We start from the raw sequence: 21,363 nt of genomic DNA, 5'->3' as shown, positions 1-21,363 counted from the left end.
TCTGGCGTTGCCACGAGCTGAGGGGTAGGTCGCAGAAGTGTCTCGGATCCCGCGTTGCCGTGGCTGCCGCATAGGCCAGCAGCTGCAGTTTCGATGAGACCCCTAACCTGGGAACCTCCACAGGCTGCAGGTACAGTCCTAAGAGAAAAAAAGTTTAAAAATGTGCGAAACAAAGTTACCCACCGTTTGTGAATAGATACACATTTAACATCAAAACACCATCACAATGGCAACTACTCTGGGCAGAGAGGGAGGAGAAGGGCAGGGCAGGGTTCACTGGGGGCTTCGGCAATAACCGTAATGATTCGCTTTATAGTGAAAAGATCTAGAGCAAATGTGGGAACGTTAAGATTTGAATAAGCCGAGTGGGAAGCTGATACTTTTTTTTTTTTTTTTTAATTCTCTGTCCCATTGACTGACAGCTGCCTGATACTCTTGACATTATTTTCTATACTTTGATTGACTGGAACTCTTTCTTTCTTCTCTTCCCCCCAGTACGCTATTTGAGGCTTAGGGAGGATTCAACTTAATCTTCCGTGGAGCAAAAATTTCAGAGCCTCGTCAAAATCAAAGCCATTTGGACTTCCCTTTGTGGCTCAGTGGGTTAAGAACCCAACTAGTATCCATGAGGACGAGGGTTCGGTCCCTGGCCTTGCTCAGTGGGTTAAGGATCCAGCGGTTCAGGGAGCTGCAGTGTAGGTCACAGATGCGGCTTGGATCTGGTGTGGCTGTGGCTGTGGTGTAAGGCAGCAGCTATAGCTCCAATTTGACCCCCAGCCCAGGAACTTCATTTGCTGCAAATGCGGCTGTTTAAAAAAAAAAAAAAAAAATCAAAGTCATGTCTAGCATTATTTGCTAGCAGGAAAAAAAAGACTATATTTTAAAACATACGGCACTACTTCCTATTTGTTCTGTACTTTCTTCTTCCCAGAGATATATTATATGCGTAAATAATTGCAGTCTTAAGTGACAGGAAGAATTTTGAATGAACCAGACACAACTCTCTAATGTCTCCCATATTTTGAGAGATAGGACATTTTCAATCCCAGCCGGTCACAATAAAATTCTGTCCTCAACAGACAGCTGAGCAGATGGAAACCCTGGTTTCAGGTTTTACCAGAAGTAATGCAGTCGGAAAAGGCAAGAGCTAGTCTGATAGGCTTAGCAGCTGTCTGTGGGATGCGAAGGTGAAAGGCCCCATTTATCATGAAAATCTGCTGGGTTTCATCTTTGAAAATGGCTAAAAGTTCATTCCCTTAGGCATGAGGCATCGAGCAAGAGGTGGCCACCAGCCAAATTTGGATCAGCCTGAGACAATTTCTGGGGTTGGTGTGGCTCGTGTTGTTGATGGGCTCCTGGGGTGCTCTGCTGGCCAGCATGCGATGCCTGGGAAAGGTCATCACTCAGCAGTGGAAAGTTCTGAGGTCTTTACTTCTTTTTCTTCTTTTCTGGCTGTACCTGTGGACGTTCCCAGGCGAGGGATCAAACCCATTCCATAAGCAGTGATCTGAGCCACTGCAGTGACAATGCGGGATCCTTGACCCACTGTGCCACAAGGGAGCTTCCCGAGGGCTTTACTTCTTAAAGAGCGCCTACAACTCTTAGGAGACAGCATGACAACCACAGGGATGGAAACCCTGAGTAGACGAGATAAAGGCACACTCTTAGAAGGTAAAGGACCCTATAGATTCTGCAGAGTTCTCCAATGAGGTGGCAGGAAAGAGACAGTTCGAGATATGAGGATGGGTGGACCAAGGTGAGGACATGCCCTGTTTCCTTCCTCTTTAAAAACTTAGGTATAAATTTCATACAATAAAGTACACAAAACCGAGTACACAGCTTGATGAACTTTTTACATGTGTATACATCCTACCGCCTAACTGAAGAATCAGGACATTTCTCCACTGACAGACGAATGGACAAAGAAGACGTGGTACATACATACAATGGAATTCTACTCAGCCATAAAAAGAATGAAATAATGCCATTTGCAGCAACATGGATGGACCTAGAGATTATCATACTAAGAGAAGTAAGTCCAAGACAAATACCATATGATATCACTTAGATGTGGAATCTAAAATATGATGCAAATGAACGTATTTATAACACAGACACAGACTCCCAGACATAGAAAACAAACTTAGGGTTACCAAAGGGGAAGAGGGTGGGGAAGGATAAATTAGGAGGTTGGGATTAGCAGATACCAACTACTATTTACAAACAACGAGGTCCTTCTGTAGAGCACAGGGAACTATATTCAATATCTTATAAGAACCTATAATGGAAAATGTGAAAAAGAACATATATACATATGTATATAAAACTGGATCGCTTTGCTGCACACCAGAAACACAACACTGTAAACCAATGGCTATACTTCGATTAACAAAACTAATAAATTAAAAAAATAAAACCAAAAAGACATAGGACATTTCTCACATCCCAGAAGGCTCCCCCAGGTTCTCCTCCAGTTAATGCTCTCCCTTCCTTCCCAACAGAGGTGACCCCTCTGCCTGCTATCACTCTGGACGGGTTGACTGCTCATTAACCTGCTACGAACATTCTTGCACATGCTGTTGGCGGCCCCACACTCTCACTTCTCCAGGGCGGCATCTGTGACTAACGGTCACATCGTGGGGCAGGTGTCTGTTTGGCTTTAGTACTTTTATGTTAAGGACTCTCTGCCTAACCCAAGGTCATAAAACTATTCTCCTCCTACCCTCCAGAACTTTTGTTGTCTTATCTTTCACTTTCAGAGCTATAATCCACCTGAATTGATTTTTACAAAATTGAGATATAATTCATATACCATTCACCCTTTTACGAGTGTACTGTTCAGTGGCAGACATCGCATCACCCCACACATAAATTCCATGCCCTTGAGCCATCACATCTCCTTCCTCCCCCTCCCCTAGCCCTTGCCCACCATTAGTCTTACTTTCTGTCTTGTGGCTCTGCCTGGTTTGGATATTTCATATAAAGAGATTCATACATGATGTGACCTTCTGTCTATGGATTCTTTCACTTGGCATAATGTTTTCAAGGTTCATCCACGGTGCAGCATGAGTAGCTACTTCATTCCCATTTACAGCTGAATAACATTCCCTTGTAAGATTATGCCACACTGTGTTTAGCCCTTCATCAAATGCTGAGCATCTGAGTTGTTTCTACTTTTTGGCTGTTAAGAACAACGCTGCTTTGAATATCTGTGTACAGTGTTTGTGTGGACATACGTTCCCAATTCTTTTGGGTTACATCTACGAGTGGGATAGCTGGGTTATATGGTAACGCTGTGCTTAACGTCTTGAGAAAATGCCACACCGTTTCCCGACATGGCTGCGGTGTTGTACATTTGCACCAGCAGTGTGTGAGCGTCTACCTTCTCCACACCCTGGCTGGACCTGAGGTGTGTGGTTCTGTACATGGTGTGCGGTTAGGTCAGGATTAATTTTTCTCCCATGTGGATATCTGATTACCTAGTACTGTTGACTGAGAAGATCTTCACTTTCCAACTGAATCACAGGGCCACTTTTGCGATAAATCAAGTGTCTATGTACGTGTGGGTCTATTTCTAACCTTGATTTTGTTTTGTTGGCCTCTCTGTCCCTGGGTGCTTAACTACCTTAGGATGCAAATAAGCCTTGATCTCGTGAGGTTCAAATCCTCCAATTCTGTTCTATTTCTTTAGTTATTTTCACTGTTCTTGCTCTTCTGCATTTCCATCCTACTTTTATTTACTTGTATTTATTTATTTAGGCCGTGCCCATAGCATGCGGAAGTTCCCAGGCCAGGGATCAAACCTGAGCCACAGCAGTAAACCGAGTCCCAGTAGTGACAATGCCACATCCTCAAAAACTAGCTCACCCGGGAACTCCCCCATCCAACTTTTTTTTTTTTTTTTTTTTGGTTTTTAGGGCTGCCCTTGAGGCATATTCCCAAGCTACAGGTCGAATTGGAGCTATAGCTACCAGCCTACACCACAGCCAGAGCAACACGCTATCCGAGCCTCATCTGCAACCTACACCACAGCTCACGGCCATGCTGGATTCTTTAACTCACTGAGTGAGGCCAGGGATTGAACCCAAATCCTCATGGATACTGGTTGGGTTTGTTACCGTTGAGCCACAACAGGAACTACCCCCCAATCCCATCCAACTTTTAGAATTGGCTTATCAATTTACATCTATACTCACACTCACCCTACCCCTGCTGAGATTTTATTGTATCTATAGCTTATTTTGGAAGAACTGACATTTTAAAAATATTGAGTCCTTTAATGTATGGACATGGGCTATCTTCAGTGTCTTCAATAGCTCTTAACGTTGTATCATTTTCCGGGTAGAAGACCACCGCATTTTTTAATGCATATTCCTAGTTATTTAGTATCTCATTTTAAAAATTAATTTTCATTTTAAATTGCTTGTTGCTGATATGTACACATACTAAAAATAATGTAAACAGGAGTTCCTGTTGTGGCTCAGTGGCTAACGAATCTGACTAGGAACGATGAAGTTGCGAGTTTGATCCCTGGCCTTGCTCAGTGGGATAAAGATCCGGCGTTGCCGTGAGCTGTGGTGTAGGTTGCAGATGAGGCTCAGATCGCGCGGTGCTCTGGCTGTGGTGTAGGCCGGTGGCAACAGCTCTGATTAGACCCCCTAGCCTGGGAACCTCCATATGCTGCGGGTATGGCCCTAGAAAAGACAAAAAGAGGAAAAAAAGGTAAATAATGACCCCATATCCTGTACCCCTACTAAAGTTATATTCTAAAAGTTTGTAGATTCTTATGGATACTGTCATTCACAGTCATATTCTCTCTGAAATGTGAAAAATGACAGTTGTTTTTTCTGTTCTAATCTGTATAACTTTTATTTTTAAAAAAATTTATTTTATTTTTTTGCCTTATTGTTCTGCCTAGGACTTCAAGGGCAATGTGGGACAGAAATGGTGACAGCAGTCATCCTTGTCTTAACTCTTAATGTTGATAGAAATTAGTTCTGTATTTGACCATTTAGTATGATGTTTATGGCAATTTTTTTTTCTGTTAACTGATTCATTTCTCTTAAAAGTCTGCTCAGTCCTCCCATCTCCAGGGCCTTGATGACCCTGCTGACAGATACAAGCCCCTGTGGAGTGGGGCTGTGCCTGTCTCTGCTCTGTCTGGCACAAGGGGAGGCCCTCTTGACTGGGTGATAGAAGAGGCTTCAAGCTCTTGGTGGGATGTAAGCCCTCATCAAAAATCAAGATGGGCAATGCTCAGGGAGACAGAGAAAAGTGAGCAGCTGGGTAGGTAGTTAAGAGATTTAAAACGCTCTTTAGGAGTTCCCTCTGTGGCTCAGTGGTTAACAAACCCGACGAGGATCCATGAGGATGCAGGTTCAATCCCTCGCCTTGCTCAGTGGGTTAAAGATCCGGTGTTGCCGTGGCTATAGGATAGGCTATGGTATAGGCTGGCAGCTACAGCTCCAATTCAACCCCTAGCCTGGGAAATTCCATATGCCGCAGGTGCGGCCCTAAAAAGCAAAAAAAAAAAAAAAAAAAAAAGTGCTCTTTAGAAAGAGAAAAGGGCTGTGAAAAGGTGAAAAGTTCTACCACATGGGCAGAAGTAAATGCACACAATAAAAGAGACAGTTTAGCTTCTCTGAGCATAATCAGAAAATCCAGAAGGAAGCTAGTTTAACTTCATGAAGCATGGGAGTTTTGTGTTCATTCCCAAATTTTATTGTGGATTACCCTTGAGTGGGTATACGTAGGGGTGGACCACTATTATTATTTTTTAAAAAAATCTTGTTATTCTGGAGCATTTCAAACATATATGAAGTAAACAGAATAGCAGAGCGAGTACTTTTACACTCAGTGCAACAACCAAGCATTCTGCCCTTCTCATGTCACTTCATCGATGCCTCTAATCCAGTGACTCCCAATGGAACTTGATTTGCTTCTTTCTCCCACCCCTGGCCCAGATCTGTGGTTGTCCAAATTGTGAGGGAAGAGTTCCCTGGTGTCCTAGTGGTTAAGGACTTGGTGTTGCCACTGCTGTGGCATGGGTTTGATCCCTGGCCTCTAAACTTCGGCATGCTGCAGGTGCAGCCAAAAAAAAAAAAAAAAAAAAAAAAAAGCAAAAAACCAAAAAAACCTCTTTGGGAGGGGGTTTCTGGCAACTAGTAGGTAGTGGTAAGAGATGCTGCTAAACATCCTGTGATACACAGGATGGTACCCTCACAATAGAGCCTCTAGCCCCAAAGAGCAAAAGTGCAGAGACAGAGAAACCCTGCTGTCACCACTCCCTATCCCTCACTCAATTCTTCGGAGGTGGTAACAGGTTACACCCATTGAAATGTATAATTCTTAACTGCACAGTTTTGACAAATGAGTTTACCCACGTAATCTAGACCTTCTCAGGAGTTTTTGTATATATCCGTTTTATCAGATTCAACATATTTCCTTCTCTTCCTCATTTGCTAAAGTTTTATTGTTCTTTTTAAAAATTTTACCCTTTATGTGTATTGAACGTCATCAGTCCACTTTTTTTTTTTTTTTTTTTTTTTAAAGGAGTGCTTAGAAACACCTGCCACATCTAGAAGATGAAGTATGCCGTAAGAATAACCATCCCGGAGTTTCTGCTGTGGCGCAGTGGGTTAAGATTCTGACCACAGCAGCTTGGTTCAATGTGGGGTGTAGGTTCAATCCCTAGCCCAGGAACTTCCATATGTCATGAGTGTGACCATTGAAAAAAAAGAATAACCATTCTATTTTCTCATTTTTCCAACTTCCACACACACTTAACCTCTCTTTTTCCCTTTCCTTGGTGTTTGGGATTTATTATTATTATTATTATTGTTATTATTATTATTATTTTTGGTCTTTTCTAGGGCCACACACAGGGCATATGAAGTTCCCAGGCTAAGGGTCTAATCACAGCTGTAGTCACTGGCCTACACCACAGCCACAGCAACGCCAGATCTGAGCTGCATCTGCGACCTACACCACAGCTCACGGCAACACCAGATCCTTAACCCACTGAGCGAGGCCAGGGATCTAACCCACAACCTCATAGTTCCTAGCCTGGATTCATTAACCACTGCACCACGACAGGAACCCCCGGTGTTAGGGATTTAAAAAAAAAAATTTGAAAATTCACTTTAAATTTTTTCCAGAGAGTTCTGAATTATATGCATTTGAAAGTCAATGTGGTCCAATGTGGTAATACATACAGTGGACTACGTACAGCCTAACGACTTCAGAATTTCTAAAAAAGAAGGAAATTCTGAAACATGCTGCAACATGAGTAAACCCAGATAGCATGCTAAGGGAAAGGAGCCACACACAAAAGGACAGAGACTGTATGATTCCACCTACTGGAGGGCCCTGGAGCAGACATACCCATGGTGAGGGCGAGCAGCCTGGTGGGCGCCGGAGCTGGCGGGGGAGGGAACACGAGGTCTGGTTTAAGGGAATGGAGTTTCGGTTTGGGATGATCTAAAAGGTCTAGAAGTGGACACTGCACAGCAAGGTTAATGTGCTTAATAGACGGAGGGTTCATTCATTCATTCATTCATTCATGTCTTTTCTAGGGCTGCTCCTGTGGCATATGGAGGTTCCCAGGAGAGGGGTCTAATTGGAGCTGTAGCTGCCAGCCTACGCTAGAGCCACAGCAACAGCAGATCCTAGCCATGTCTGCAACTCACACCACAGCTCATGGCAACACTGGATCCTCAACCCACTGAGCAAGGCCAGGGATCGAACCAGCAACCTTATGGTTCCTAGTTGGATTAATTAACCACTGCACCACGACGGGAACTCTGGAAGGGTACATTTAAAAATGGTTAAAATGTTACATTTATATTATGTATGTTTTACAACAATAAAAAAAAGCCAATGTGGTATAGAGAGCTAATATAAAGGACAAGAAAATTACTTCATGGACATGAAATACACTGCTGAAAATATTTTAGATCCACATGTGAAAGATCTAGAATGGGTGTGTGAGCCTGATTCACGGCCCTTTATTTAAATAGAGCCCAGGAGTTCCTGTCATGGCTCAGTGGTTAACGAACCTGACTAGCATCCATGAGGATGCAGGTTCGATCCCTGGCCTCGCTCAGTGGGTTGGGGATCCGGTATTGCCGTGAGCTGTGGTGCAGATGTGGCTCGGATCTGGCGTTGCTGTGGCTCTGGCATAGGCTGGACGCTATAGCTCCGATTAAACCCCAAGCCTGGGAACCTCCATATGCTGCGGGAGTGGCCCTAGAAAAGACAAAAAGACAAAAAAAAAAAAAAAAAAAAAAAAAGACAACCAACCAACAGACAAACAAACAAATGTATAAAATTAAAAAATAGGAGTTCCCATCGTGGCGCAGTGGTTAACGAATCTGACTAGGAACCATGAGGTTGAGGGTTCGGTCCCTGCCCTTGCTCAGTGGGTTAACGATCCGGCGTTGCCATGAGCTGTGGTGTAGGTTGCAGACGCGGCTCGGATCCCGTGTTGCTGTGGCTCTGGCATAGGCTGGTGGCTACAGCTCCGATTGGACCCCTAGTCTGGGAACCTCCACATGCCGCAGGAGCGGCCCAAGAAATAGCAAAAAGACAAAAATAAAAATAAACAGAGCCCAGAGCAGGGAAGCAACTGCTTCGGATCACAGGAACCATCAAGAGCCAAGTGGTGACTGGACTTGGAGTTTTCGGGTCCTTTTCCTGACACCATAGTGTGCTGGTAAGTTTGTGCGAATCAACTGATTTCTACCGTGTGCTCGGTCATAGCTCGGTCATGGATACTGTGGCCAAAAGACTAATTAATGACCCTGCAAATCCCACAAGAGTCTCTGAAAATCATAAACTAGCAAGAAGCATGACAAATACTGGTATGGTTCAGCTCCACGCGCCCTTGCGATAGCTCAAGCGGACTCTGGGGCCCAAAGAGAAAGAATTCACTTCATATAGTGATCAGGAAGAGAACCAAGCGCAGGCAAACGTCTCCTTTCCTATTCTCAGAACAAGTATTAAAGTATAATCTAAACCTCAGCTCTAGTTCCTTTGTGACCAAAGAAAGGCCTCTGAGATCAGGTCTCCATCTTAGCTTTGCCTTTCAAAGCTTTTGTGAAAGCTCAGGTTACAGCCCCTACAAGGAGTGTGGCCGAGTCTGTTTTAATCCATGAACTTCTCTATTGCTTTGGTTTTGCTGCCTGAGTGATCATGTCTCCAGCTCCATGACTGCTCAGGTTTCTAAGCCCAGGGACCTGGGGCAAGCGTGGACCCAGCTAAACCTGAACTTGCTGTGGGACTCCTCCCAGGGCTGCCCTGCCCTTGAGTTCCATTCACGGCCGCCCCCAGGCTGGGCCTGTTGAGGGCTGCGCTCCCTGTCACCCACTCATATTTGTCTGGGGTCTGATAAAGTGAAACTCCAGGTTCACAGGTGGTTTTCTCATCCATGTCTCAAAGCAGAAATACTGGCCAAACTGATTCTGAAGATGCGGGCTTTGGCGTCTGGGCTGATTATTTTAACATTCTTTTGAAGAAGAGAAAATAGATATGACACACGATTCATGTGACAATATGAAAATATCATGGCTACCGGACACTAAACCAGCGAGCAAGGCCTGGACAGAGCTGCAAGCTCATGGAAACATGTTCCCAAGGAGTCAACTTTGTGTTCCAGTGGCTTCATCAAGTCTAGGGACAGAAATCTAGTAACTGAGACTCCGAAGCGTCTCTTAGACGCACAGAGAGCAATCCGGCCCCGTCCCCTCGTCACACACTCGGCGAGGTGAACAGAGTGGGTTCCTGGTCCGCATGTGCCAATGAAACGGGAGACAGGCTGGGGCGCTGCTCTGCTGCTTCCCATGGGGAGAATCGGCTCTGTGCTTCTGACATGTGAGAGGCCAGAATTTCCAAACCTGAAACCCTACCGTGTCGGAACCCACGCAGCTTCCCAGGAAGGGTGCCGAGACAATATTCCTGACTCCGCGAGGCTGGTCAGCCGGGCGGCCTGCGGCGACCACTGACTAGATGTTTCTGCGTGGGGAGGCAGGTGTTGATGGCAGGGACAGACTAGTAAGAGCTGGCATCTGCTGAGGTGCCTGACGCTGGGTCAAGCACTTCAATGTATTACCCTGTTTGATGCTCGCAACCAGCCTGCGAGGCGGCGCTGTGCTTATCCCCGTTTCACGGATGCTGAGAGGGGAAGGAACGCGTCTGAGGACAAACAGCTGCTGTGGTGCTGAGACAGGGTTCAGCCTCAGACCTCAGTGACCCTGGAGCCCGTGCCGTAAGGCTCACGCCAACGGTCCTTTCCCAGCCCAGGCAGGCCACTCACTCACAGAGAGCACACGGCACCCAGCACGCTTCAGATCCAGGAGAGTCCGGCCGGTCACAGGCACTACATCTCCGGCTCCGATGCTTCCTGAGGGACCCAGGATGCACCGGGACACGTGCTGACTCGCCAGCTTCCTGTGGCCTGACTCCTGGCCGAGGGGCCGGCGTGAGGGCAAGTCGGGGAGCTGGGGGAGTGCGGCGCCTCCGCCAAGTCGACGATTTGGTGAAAAAGCAGGATGTACGGAAACGTCTTGGCTTATAGATTCTTCTTGCTTAAAAAGGTAGTTCTTACTTAAAAAAGGTTGTTCTTTCAAATACAGAAAGTAAATGCAATAGGTGAAGTACTGCTGAGGGGAGGCCTAGAGAGGATTCGTTTTCGTGAATATACGCGCATCATTTACGGTCAGTACATGAACAGTCTGCATCTAAGCAGGTTATTCTTTTTCTTTTCTTTCTTTCTTTTTTTTTTTTTTAAGATTTAGGGGCTTAATGTTGTTTATTTTTACAAAAGCAGTTTAAACTATTCTCCAAACTCAAGCCGTTCAAATTTCAGACTGTGAACTGGTGGTAGCTGCGAAGAGGCGATGTGGCTGGAGCAGAGAACCCAACTCCTCAGTGACAGGGTGACACCATCTAGGAAGAGAGGCCTTGAAGCACAGAATTCAAGAGAGCAGAGTCGGGTTGATCCAGGGAGGCTTCCCGGACGAGGCGAACAGACTTTCTCAGGCCCCTGAAAACAAGTCTTTCTTTGCTTCGCTGCTCTTAAGTGGTCTTTGGTCCAGCCACTACGGGCCCAACGTAATCAGGGCCTTTGCTGTTCCCTCTGCCTGGACACAAGCCTCTGCTCTCAGAGCTGCTTCCCTGACCATCCAACCTAAAATCATTACTCCCTCATGCTCCTAAGACACTCCTTCATATAACTTAGTTTTATACCCTGTAGCATACATAAGTTAAATTCACCTTCTAATTTCTTTTTTTTTTTTTAACCTTCTAATTTCTTTCTTTCTTCTTCTTTTTTTCTTTTTCTTTTCTTTTTTTGGTCTATTTAGGGCTGCACCCATGGCATATGGAGGTTCCCAGGCTAGGGATTGAATTGGAGCTGTAGCCGCTGGCCTACACCACAGCAACGGCAATGCCCGCCAGATCTGAGCCATGTCTGCAACCTACACCACAGTTCACAGTGACTCGAGATCCTTAACCCACTGGGCAAGGCTGGGGATCGAACCTATATCCTCATGGATTCTAGTCGGGTTTGTTAACCCCTGAGCCATGACGGAACTCCTACCTTTGAACTTCTTTGTTAACTTGGATATTATCTGTCTCTTCTTAACTAGAATGGGAGCATCGGGAAGGGGAGGTCTTCTGCGTCGTGTTCCCTGTGGTACACCCTACACCGAGAACAATGCCTGGGCACTTGGAAGGTGCTCAATGAAGAAGTATTTTAAATAAGTGGATGAGGGAATTAAGCTGCCAGGTCATCACTCTGTCCTCGAACAGGGGAAATCAGTGATTTTATTTCTCCACAGTAGCTCTGTGCTAGAAAGATATGTGGTTTGATCTATGACAAAAGCCATAAGGAAAAGCCCTTTACCAGTTTCATCTTACCTGTTCTGCGCCCACCATGCTAATTGGCTTGCACTTGAAGAGGTGTGTGATGAACTTGGGAATGAAGGAGCTGTGGGTAAAAAAGAAGTGACAAATTAGGCTTGTTTTCTCTTTGGTGAAGAACTGCAGAACCTTTTTTTTGGATATACCTGCGGTATGTGAACGTCCCCAGGCCAGGGATCAAACCTGAGCCACAGCAGTGACAACCCCAGGTCCTTAACCCACTAAGCCACCAGGGAAATCCTGCAGAAACTTTTTTTTTTTAAGGCCCCACTTCCTTCTACAAAAAAAGTGAGACTTCAAATAGATACTACTGTGCCAATTAGCATCCGCTCTTTTTCTTTCTAACCAACAGCCTGGTTTTATTTAGGTAAGTAATCTGGCCTTGGGATGCTAAGGAAAAGCTGATCCCTTCTAAACTACAGAGGTGAATTCTAATTAGCCTCAGCCAGTCGATGCACGGGGTTCCCTTGGTGGCGGTTGGTGGCACTTATGTGGGGACGTGATCTAAGCCAGCAGGAGGGAAGGACTTCATTGCTCGGCTGGGCAGGACTCTTCTTCTTCTTCTCCTTCTCTTTCTTCTTGTGTTTGGCTGTAACATCTAGAGCTGCTGTTTTACCACTCCTCTAAGGATGAAGCCAGGCCCAAGGAGAGCACGGTAACGATATTACTGAACCAATGACTCAATCATCTTTGGGTCTATCCTATCTCTGGTCTTCGGTTACATGAAATAAAAATTCCCCAACTTCCTCACACCAGTCAGAATGGCCATCATTAGTAGTCTACAATAACAAATGCTGGAGAGGGTGTGGAGAAAAGGGAACCCTCCTATACTGTTGGTGGGAATGTAAATTGGTACAACCACTATGGAAAACAGTATGGAGGTTCCTCAAAAAAACAAAACTAGAACTACTGCATGACCCAGAAATCCCACTCCTGGACATACATCCAGGCAAAACTACAATTTAAAAAGATACATGCACCCATATGTTCACTGCAGCACTATTCACAACAGCCAAGACAAGGAAACAACCTAAATGTCCACTGATAGATGAATGGATTAAGAAGATGTGGTATATATACACAATGGAATACTACTCAGTCATAAAAAAGAATGAAATAATGCCATCTGCATCAACAAGGATGCAACTAAAGATTTTTATACTAAATGGAGAAAGACAGAAAGACAAATACCGTATGATATAACCTATACATGGAATCTAAAATATGGCACAAATGAACCTATCTACAGAACAGAATGGACTTGTGATTGCCAAGGGGGAGAGGGAGGGAGTGGGGTGGACTGAGAGTTTGGGGCTAGTAGATACAAACCATTGCATTTATTATTCATTTATTTATTTATTTATTGATCTATTTAGGGTCACACCCATGGCATATGGAGGTTCCTAGGCTAGGGGTCAAATCGGAGCTGTAGCTGCTGGCTTACAGCACAGCCACAGCAACGTGGGATCCAAGCCATGCTTGTGACCCACACCACAGCTCACGGCAATGCTGGATCCTTAACCTACTGAGTGAGGCCAGGGGATGCTAGTCAGATTCATTTCCACTGAGCCACGATGGGAATTCCAAACTACTGCATTTAGAACGGATAAGCAATGAGGTCCTGCTGTACAGCACAGGGAACTATATCCAGTCACTTGTGATAGAACATGATGGAAGATAATATAAGAAAAAGAATGTATATATACATATGACTGGGTCACTTTGTTGTACAGCAGAAATGGACAGAGCATTATAAACAAACTGTGCTTTAATCAAAAAAATTAAAAAAAAAAATTCCCCACCTTCAGAGCTCCCACTGTGGTGCAACGGGATTGGCAACATCTTGGGGATGTTGGCACATGTGTTCAGTCCCCAGCCTGGCACAGTGGGTTAAGGGTCCAGCACTGCTGCAGCTTTGGATTAGGTCTCGGCTGTGGCTCAGATCTGATCCCTGGCCTTGGCGCTCCATGCGCTGTGGGGCAGCCAAAAAAAAAAAAAAAAAAAAAAAAATTCCCCACCTTCTGTTTAAGTACTTTGAGTTAAGTTGGCTTCTAGTCCTAGCAGCTGAAAATATCCTAACAGATATGACATGAGGTTGATATGGGATCTTAAATGTGAACTTAGGAAAATCATGGCTAAGGGAGTAACTGTCAGATCAGGGAACAAAATATACGATTCTCCAAAAAATTTACTGGGGACTGAAGGGCAACCTAGGCCAGGTAGACGGATGATGCTGGTTTGGGGAAAGTGAAGATGTCATTTTAATACGTCAGGGGGGCGCTTTAGAAAAACTGCAGAGGCTTGGGTAGGGGAAGCTGAGTTGTACTGGGCAGAACAGAAGGCGTGGGAACTGGAAACGCCTATAATGAGGCCAGATTCAGAGTGAACTGAGCAGGAGAACACAGGGCGCATGAACCAGGGAGGATGGGGTAACCATCAGGATCTGGAGGAAGAGATCAAGGCTGGTTGCTGTCGTCCTCTCCTTGCCCTCCAACGCGGTCTCAGACTTGGGACCGCCACCCTTTGCTCTCTCCACAGCTGAACATCTGTGCCTGCTCCGATACCCAGTGGCTCACTGGACCTCTCACTGGAAGGGCACTGGCATCTGCACATCCAGGACTTGGCCCCAGCCTGGAATCCAGACTCAGTGCGTGGACTGGCTCTCCTCTGCCCAGTCATCCAAGTCAGAAGTGATACCTCTGGGAGTTCCCATTGTGGCACAACAGAAACGAATCCAACTAGTATCCATGAGTATGCAGGTTCGATTCCTGGCCTCGCTCAGTGGTTAAGGACCCAGAGTTACCATGAGCTGTGGGGTAGGTCGCAGACACAGCTTGGATCCGTGTGGCTCTGGCTGTGGTAGAGGCTGGCAGCTGCAGCTCTGATTTGACCCCCAGCCTGGGAACTTCCATGTGCCACAATGCGGCCCTGAAAAGCAAAAAGAAAAAAAAAAAGAAAAAAAAAATGTGGTACCCTTTGCCTTCAGCCACAGTATCCAATCAATCTGCTCTCCTGATCTTCTCCCCGCTGCTGCCTTTATCTTACTCGCTAGAGGTCTTTCCACTGCTTCTTAACTGGTCTCCTATAGCCTTTAGCCCCATCATTCCTAATCCATCAGCTCTCAGAGAGATTTATTTCTGATACAAATATGATCAAGACCCTCCTCTGATTAAAACTTTTCTAACAGCTGCAGACAGGCCTTGGCCACGCTGATTCTCTCTCCAGCCGTGTCTGCTAGGCCCTGGTACCCTATGCTTCAAGCCGGTTGAGATCCTTGCAGATCCCATGACTCTACAGGCTATTCCATGCCTCTGTGCCTTTGCTTGCGCTCTTCCCTCTGCCTGGAACGCCCTTCCCCACGGCTTTGCAGGTTGGTGCACACACACCTCTCGGACTCTGCTCACAATGAAGCCTTTCCTCAGTCACCTCTACCATGCTCTACAGAAGGTCCACAGATATCTAGCCTCACACGCAACCTACTATGTTACACTTCTGTGGTTTTTTGTTTGCTTTTTAGGGCTGCACCTGTGGTATATGGAGGTTCCCAGGCTCGGGGGTGAATCGGAGCCATAGCCTCTGGCCTACACCACAGCCACAGCAACGTGGGATCTGAGCCGCATCTGCGACCTACACCACAGCTCATGGCAACACCGGATCCTTCATCCACTGAGTGAGGATCGAACCTGTGTCCTCATGGATACTGGCTGGATGTGTTTCTGCTGTGCCACAACGGGGGCTCCTATGTTACACTTATTTGATTCCATGTCGACTTCTCTCCACTTGACCGTAATGCAAAGGAAGATGGGGACCACGTCTACTGAACCAAAGCACTTAAATCTGTGTCTGAAACACAGCAAGTCATCTAGGGACTGCGTGTTGAATTAAGAATAAAGAATCATGGTCACAGCTAATACTTCTTAAATGCCAGCTTGGTACCCGCACTTCAGCGAGAGAAGTTTACTTGACTCCTCATTCTATCCTCCCCATCCCCCTAAAGAGACCTGTCTCCTCATCTCCACTGCTGGATGGAGGACAGTCAGCTTAGTGGATGAGGGAAGTTGCCTGTGGTTCAAACAGTACTTTCTTTTTTTTTTTTTTTTCTCTCTTTTTTTTCTGGTCTTTTTGCCTTTTCTAGGGCCACTCCTGAGGCACATGGAGGTTCCCAGGCTAGGGGTCCAATCGGAGCTGTAGTCACTGGCCTACACCAGAGCCACAGCAACGCTGGATCTTTAACCCACTGAGCAAGGCCAGGAATAGAACCTGCAACCCCATGGTTCCTAGTCGGATACGTTAACCACTGCACCATGACGGGAACTCCTTAAACGATACTTTCAATCAAGGAGGTGATCTTGATGCCTAAGCTGAAGAGACTTCTGCTGCTTCAGAGGCCAAATGGAGGCAAAAGGAACCATCCATGACTTTGTGCTCATGAGATAAGAAAGGAAGTTAGAGGGGGAGGAATGTCAGCTCCAGAGGTCAGATCCAGGGAAAGGCCTGTGGGTCAGGAGGGAGGGAGAACGGGGGACTATCTGGAAGGGATTCTCTGTGCTCCAAGCCAGAGCCAGGCCAAACAAGCCGCGTGGGACTGAATTACAGCTAACCGCGATGGTGCACGGCAATAACCTAAGCTCCTCCACACCTGAGTAGGCATGAGGAGTTCCCGCTGGGGCTCAGCAGGTGAAGAGCCCAACACAGTGTCCATGAAGATGTGGGTTTGACCCCTGGCCTTGCTCACTAGGTTAAGGACCTGGCTTTGCAGCAAGCTGTGGTGAAGGATGCAGATGTGGCTTGGATCAGGTATGGCTGTGGCTGTGGGGTAGGCCTCAGCTGCAGCTCTGATATGACCCCCACTCTGCAAACTTCCATATGTTGCAGATGTGGCCCTAAAAACAATAAATAAATAAAAATGAAAACAAACTAAAAAAGACATCACTTGTGCCCTTGAACTGGCTCGACTACAGGGGCGGGCGTGGGGAACACATCAGGACCAGCGACATGTCTTTGGGGGAAGAGCTCGGCACTGTGACAGGTAACTGTCAGGGGCTCCTCCAGGCCATCGGAGTGGTGGCAGTTACTGCTCTCGGCTGGAGAAGGGCCTTCTTATGGCCCCTATGCAAGGCTTCAGATCTTCAGCTGGGATTTTACGGCCATGAAAGGGCACCATGGATTAGATCCGAAAGCCACGTTCAGGATCACAGATTCAGCTTTTCCGGATGTGACAGAGGGGCATCCTATCCCCGGCTTGCCCAACATGGGCTCAGTGAGGAGCTGAAAGGGCTCAGAGAATGTGAGGCTGAGACGGGGACAGTTCAGGAAACGGACCCTTTCCTCGCTTTAACATCAGCTCCACCAGGCCTCTGTGCAACCACACTGCACACTCTTGGCCACAGTAAATCTTTATAGAGACACCGTTTCTAGCGGGGTTTGGGGTTGTGTTGCAATGTGATTTATCAGCAGGGCTGTTAACGCAGGCTAACGAGCGCCCAGAGAATGAAGACAGCGTCAGCGGCCGGTATGTCTGCCACGCTACACACGGCAGTGCCTCCCTGGGGAGTCCCCTGGGGCTGTGGCCGCAGGGGCTCAGGCCACAAGCCGCTCCATCCCTGGTGCTCCTTTGGGGTTTACGTGTGAGGGAGAGGGAGAGCCTTAACTGCATACAAGCCAGGAGAGATTTGGGGAAGACAGAAACTTGGCGTCCTAAATCGCCCCTGGGGACTTGGACGAGAACAACGCAGTGCAGTAGCTTGGACGGGGCAGGTCTTCCGGAAGCCCTCCCCTGAGAAGTCTGCCAAAGGGCTTCTTTGATAATTGGTCAGAGGACGGAGGCACTGATCCTCCGTGGCGTCTGGTCTCAGGGGAAAGAGCCAGATGCGAACTGGCCAAGGACCAAAGCATTTCCCCGCTTTACACCAGCAGGCCAGGAGTGGCCACACAAGAGGACGTGGCAGGAAGACATGCAGCGCAGTGCTCACTCCACCTACTTGGCAGTGGACTCACTCCCTGACTTGCTCTTCCCAATTTCTAGTACTTTCCCTGGGCTCAAGCATGTCCACAAGCAGACAGATTCGGGTAGCCACAGCAGCAAGTACTATGGGGAAGGAAGAAGAGAAGGCTCAACAGAAACAGGACTCATGGTTCCTACCCTTAAAAAGCTTATCGTCTAGCTGGGGAGACAAAATACAGATATGAAATTGCTAAAAACTAATTTAAATTTTCTAAGCCTGGGGGGAGGCAAGGCTGCTGTCATGCTCACATAATTCACGTAACAGGAGCCTCCAGCTCATTTCTTCTTCTTCTTCTTCCTTTTTGTTGGCTGCACCCATGGCACGCGGAAGCTCCTGGGCCAGGGATCAAACTTGTGCCACAGCAGTGACCGGAGCCACTGTAGTGACAATGCCGGATCCTGAACCTGCTGTGCCACAAGGCAATTCCCCCCACTCATTTCTCTCTGTCCTAATGAGGTGGATGACTGTACTGCTGTTACTGTTATTTATGACTTTCAAGTAGCAAATTTAGTTTTATTGCTATGCTTCTCTGGGGTCCAAAACAATGAGCTGGATGGCGGGGCTGCTGGGCTGGCATGCACGCTGGTGCTCAAGATAACCCAGCGCTGAGGACGTTCCAGAACTTACTTTGCAAATTTAATGCAGAACTGAGTGAAGTATTTCCGTGTGGAAGCCAGGTTGTCACGGATGATGGGGACATTCTGCTTAATGTGAAGAATGACAGAGGTGACGTAGGGGCTCTGGTCACCGACGTGCTCCACATTCTGCCACTGCATCTGAAGACGGAGACAGGGCAGGACAAGGCTTTAGACGGTCCGAGGGAGGACGGCTTCCCCGTCGGCGCGGCAGGGGCGGGGGCGGGGGTGGAAGCGAGGCCGGGGCTTGCTCTCCCAGCTGCCGCTTTGTCTTGGGGGGTTTGTCTCTCGCCGATAGGAGCTGACTGTGAAGAGAAGCCCACCTTCCCCGACAGTGGGGGGGGGGGGGGGACTCGGGTGTCTCTTGCTACCCTGTGACCCTCACGCTTGAAAGAGCCTTCCCTCTCCCTCTAAGCACCGTCTTCCAGAGGAAGCCTCGCCTGGCGGGTGAACTGGATCATACTCTTCCCCCAGCTGTTCCTGCAGAAGGGACTGTGGGGGGACAGGGAGGGACATCTGCCTCGGTGAGGACCGGCCCTCGGGAGACCTGAGCTGTGGCCCGGCTGAACGAGAGGACACCTGGAGGGCCGTCCTCTCAAGCCCACTGGAGAAGGGGGCGGTTTTTAAGAAAGGAAACTAGGAACGGTGTGATGTGTGAGACTCACTTGAAAATAATCTCGGGCTGGGGGTTGGGAGGCACAGATGTATCAAGGTGAGTGAGGCTGGGTGAGGGGTGATGATTCGTGATACTGTTTACTTTTTTTTTCTCTTTTCTGCTTTTTAGGGCCGCACCTGTGGCTTATGGAAGTTCCAAGGCCAGGCGTTGAACTGGAGCTAGAGTGGTCGGCTCACACCACAGTCAGAGCAAAGCCAGATGGGAGCCGCATCTGCGACCTACACCACAGCTCATGGCAACGCCGGATCCCCGACCCACTGAGCGAGGCCAGGGATTGACCCCACATCCTTAGGGATACTAGTCAGATTCATTTCCGCTGCGCCATGACAGGAACTCCCGGTTTGTTTCTTGAAGTGTAGCTGCTGTACGAGATCATGTGAGTGACAGGTGCACAATACACTGCTTCATAATTTTATGAAGTAGAGTTATTTACAATGTTGTGTTAGTGTCTGAGTGAGTCACAGGAATTTTTCAAGTTTATGTTCCATTTACAGTTACTGTAAGTACTGGCCATGCTCCCTGTGCTGTGCATCCGTGCAGCTTAACTCCTCTCCTTTTTACATTCAGCTCTCACTCCAGGAGCCAATGGGATCAGGTGGGATTTCAATCAAGGGGAGGGAAAGAGCATCTCTCACAAAGAGGTTAAGACAGTGACAGGGGAATGAGGGCAGGGACCGTGTGGCTGGCAGGTGCTGGGGAGGGGGCCTCACTGAGAGGCCCCAAGTGGCCCTTGACCAGGGCGTGAACGAGAAGGAAAGACCTGCCTGGCCCCAGTGCTCACACCCTGAGGGGAATTAGGGGCAACGTTCCGAAAAACATTCACAGTGAAGTGGACAGAACGCGGCGACAGTGGGGTGCTGCTTCCCCCTTGGACACACACAGGGGAAGGAGGGCAGTACCAGCGCCCAGCCTGCCCCAGGCTGGTGCTCCACTGCCACAGCCTCTCAGATGGGAGCTGGACTGTCTGTTAAACAGATCCTAAGCCAGACACAAACCATAGAATATGTTCATAGACGAGGGCAGTAGTTCTGAGGCCTTGATGTCTCTGGCAAGAAAATACTATTTTTATAGAGCTCTTGGGAAAGGAAAAATTCAATATTGAGAGAACTTGCTTAAAAGAATCATACCGTGCATGGATGATCCCCCAGTTCCTGGGAAGCTCAAATGACTCTGTGTTTTTGTCCTAATGTTTCTTCAAGTCAGCAGATATTTCTATCTTAGCTTTAGGCATGCGTACGCACAGAACCATGAAAAAGCAGGAAGGCACCCACATCTTCACTTTACAGATAAGGAAACCAAGGCCCAGGCACAATGAGGTCTTATGCAAGCTGTCACAATGAGGCTCCAGAAAGAAAAAGGTCTCTAATTTTTTTACTGGGGAAAGAAGAAAAACAAAGAACAGAGAAACGGTAGAAAAGTCTAATGCGAACTGACTTCATCTTCTACTGCTTTGCTTTATGCGTGATGTTTTCCTCATTCTCTTCTATTTTATTTAAGAAGCTTCTTTCTCCATCTGACTTTAGAGATTGGACCCGTCCAAACAATGAGCTTCCTGGGGGATTTTAAATGAGCTCAGAGGATGAGGCCAAAACTGACAGGTGCTGTTCCCGCGTCCACCTCATCTGCCTCTCCCCAGCTCTGCAGCAGCTCCGGCGCAGGAGGCCCGGGGAGCACACAAGTGACCTGGGCAGAGGACCTGGTGCCCGCCCTCCGCCCCCACCACAGGAAGCTCTTCCCTACTAATGACTATTGTTTTCCAAGTTGGCAGCAGTTTATGTTTCAACAGCTCAAAATGTTCATAAACAAGGATCTAAGCACTAGGGTTCCCCGTGAACAGAAGGTGACCAGTGAGGGAGGTGCTGACACGCCCCATCGCTGGTTACAGAGCAACTCTGGGGCGTGGGACGTGCGAGGTCAAGCTTCCGCTAGAGCTCTGTCTCCTCTTGATCACTACCGGCCTGGCCCGTGGGTGTCCACGTGGGGAATCTGTGTGAAAAGATCTGACTTGCCTTCATTCTTAAGCCGGTTAGGACGCCACCAGTGGAGTAAAACGATGTATGGCGTTAAACGATGTATTGGAAAAGTCAGGTGGATTCATGATTTTAAATTTAAGTCAGCTTAATGAGAT

The 21,363-nt window shown here is 47.5% G+C and overlaps 1 protein-coding gene and 1 long non-coding RNA gene across 5 annotated transcripts in view; one reads left to right on the top strand and one right to left on the bottom strand.

The window, feature by feature from the left end:
* Positions 1 to 21,363, bottom strand: part of VPS53 (VPS53 subunit of GARP complex) — a 147,274-nt gene that overhangs the window by 8,264 nt on the left and 117,647 nt on the right. For 3 of the 4 annotated variants that reach the window (XM_021067533.2, XM_003131813.5, XM_084985495.1), the window contains 2 exons: positions 18,552 to 18,700; positions 11,917 to 11,986 (listed from right to left, as the gene is read on the bottom strand). In XM_021067533.2, the coding sequence (XP_020923192.1) occupies positions 11,917 to 11,986; positions 18,552 to 18,700 (219 nt within the window). Of the gene's footprint in view, positions 1 to 10,751; positions 11,475 to 11,590; positions 11,987 to 18,551; positions 18,701 to 21,363 lie in introns of those variants that run through there. The other variant, XR_014821526.1, reaches the window with a different exon arrangement.
* On the top strand, positions 381 to 5,351 carry LOC146398299 (uncharacterized). Its single transcript, XR_014821688.1, has 2 exons — positions 381 to 3,985; positions 4,644 to 5,351. It is a non-coding gene; the product is annotated as an uncharacterized LOC146398299 (long non-coding RNA).

The sequence above is a fragment of the Sus scrofa genome, chromosome 12 (genome assembly GCF_054392235.1).
Source record: "Sus scrofa isolate SSC_HxYL_T2T_F1_AM1 chromosome 12, Sscrofa_HxYL_maternal_Yorkshire_Landrace_v2.0, whole genome shotgun sequence".
NCBI lineage: Eukaryota > Metazoa > Chordata > Mammalia > Artiodactyla > Suidae > Sus > Sus scrofa.
The sequence above is the reverse complement of the archived record's forward strand: the minus strand, read 5'-3'. Positions and strand labels throughout refer to the sequence as shown.